At 43.9% G+C, this 1966-nt stretch overlaps 1 gene segment (V, D, J or C); it reads right to left on the bottom strand.

The window, feature by feature from the left end:
- Positions 1-239: 239 nt before the first annotated feature.
- LOC103249705 lies at positions 240-769 on the bottom strand (the record flags this gene model as incomplete). The annotated part of the segment is given in 2 exon segments: positions 240-553; positions 677-769. Coding segments are annotated over 2 exon segments (369 nt in total), but the record flags the coding sequence as incomplete, so codon positions are not given.
- Positions 770-1966: the final 1197 nt, after the last annotated feature.

Raw genomic sequence — 1966 nt, 5'->3', positions numbered from 1 at the left:
ACTTTTTCCCTTATGAAATCAGCAAGGACATTGTCACGTATTGGCTGCTTTTGGTGGATGAATAGTAAAGAGAGGGTGAACGGAGACTTCATGGCCCCTCTCTCAAAATCTACCAATGGCATTCAAAACCCAGATGAGTCCAAGAAACACTCTCTGCAGATAGAGACACACCAACATATGGAGGAGCAGCTGGGACAGCCCAGCATAACACATCTGCTTCCCTGGGTGGTTTTTGTTACGGCTTGTAACAGTGTGCGAGGAATACTGTGATGTTGTAGACAGTAATAAGTGGCAACATCCTCAGGCTGCAGGCTGCTGATAGTGAGAATGAAATCTGTCCCAGACCCACTGCCACTGAACCTTGATGGGACCCCAGTCTGTAAACTAGATGCCCCATAGATCAAGAGTTTAGGAGGTTTCCCTAGTTTCTTCTGATACCAGGCCAACCATCTGCTAATGCTCTGACTTGCCCGGCAAGTAATGGTGACTCTGTCTCCTAGAGATGCAGACAGGGAAGATGGAGACTGGGTCATCTGGATGTCACAACTGGCACCTAAGATTGGAAACAGAAAAACAAATATAAACCCAATTAATCAAGTTATAGTAGGACTTTCCTGACTGACCAGGCAGTACTTCCATAGTGGCTGAGTCAACTCTTAGTGTTCTCCTTCCTTACCTCGGAGCCAGAGCAGCAGGAGTCCCAGGAGCTGAGCGGGGGCCCTCATGTTCATGCTGTGTCCTGGCTGGGACTGACTCCTGCACTCAGTGTGACCAGTCCATTAACATGTCTTCAGGGTATGGGTCTGGGTTCTGTGGAATATGCAAATTAGCAAGGGGTGGGACTGACTGGAAACAGCTGCAGGGCTGGCTTCTGTCAGTAACTTAGTACAGACCCAGTGATCCCAGGTGTCTGTGGTCAGAGCAGTGAAACACAGATTTGCATGCCTATAATATTTTTCTACTTAGAGGACCCATTGTCACAAAATATCATTAAGGGAAAATTTTTAAAATGTATATCATACCTAATAATACATAGAATAATGTGTTTTAGAGTTGTATTGCGATTGCAAGGGGGAATTTCTTTGTTTGCAGGGAATGCATAATTAAGCGTTAGAGAGGTCTAGCAGGTTTTCAAGTTACTCTGAAATGGGTCAGGTGAGGGTAAAATCCTTTTTGCTGTACTATTTGTACTACTGTGAACATGAAACTGTTTCCTTGCTTGAAAAGGAGAAACAAAATACTCATAAGCATGTTTATTATATCCAAAAGTTGCTTGTAATGACCTCAAACCTTTGTTCTCACCAGTCTAAGGCCAAGGAATTCAATGAAAATGCACAAAGATGATACCATATTTTTTCAGCGTGTGTCACTCATAGATCCACAATTGTTCAGAGTTACGCTTTATACCTAGGGAATACATGGGTTTCACCTTATTCTTTATTTGAAGCCACAGTTTTCTGCCCCCTATTTTTCCACTGGGTATTATTTTTCACAGTTCATTAGCAGGAAGGGCTCGCTAGTGATGTTAGATCAACACAAGAAATATCTGTTCCTTCCTTGAGTTCAGGAGCTTGAACTGGGGTGAACTTAAAATTCTGAACCAATTTAGTCTTAGTGATCAATTGTCTCAAAAGAATGAAGACATCCCCTGTGTAAGGCTATTATATGCACTGCCCTCGAGCATGTTCCTAGAGCCTCATGCACAGCTCCCATGGACTCTGGCTTTCTGGAGAGCAGGTGAGTGGGAAGCCCTGGAGAAAGGCCCCATCAGTGTACCCTCATCCCTAAGTGAGAGCTACTGCTTCTCAGTGCATGTTCCTGCCACTCACCATGAATTCTACTTTCCTCTTTTTCTCTTTAGCAGTGATTAGGGACATTCTTAACCCAGTTTCCACCTTCCTTGTCTTCATCTTGTGGAGAGAAAGTCTCTTTCTCCTGACAAGCCATTGCACAAGTGTATGGATAA

The sequence above is a fragment of the Carlito syrichta genome, unplaced genomic scaffold (genome assembly GCF_000164805.1).
Source record: "Carlito syrichta isolate Samal-C Ts95f unplaced genomic scaffold, Tarsius_syrichta-2.0.1 Scaffold44552, whole genome shotgun sequence".
NCBI classification, from domain to species: Eukaryota; Metazoa; Chordata; class Mammalia; order Primates; family Tarsiidae; genus Carlito; species Carlito syrichta.
Note: the sequence above shows the minus strand (reverse complement) of the source record. Positions and strands in the feature narration are given on the sequence as shown.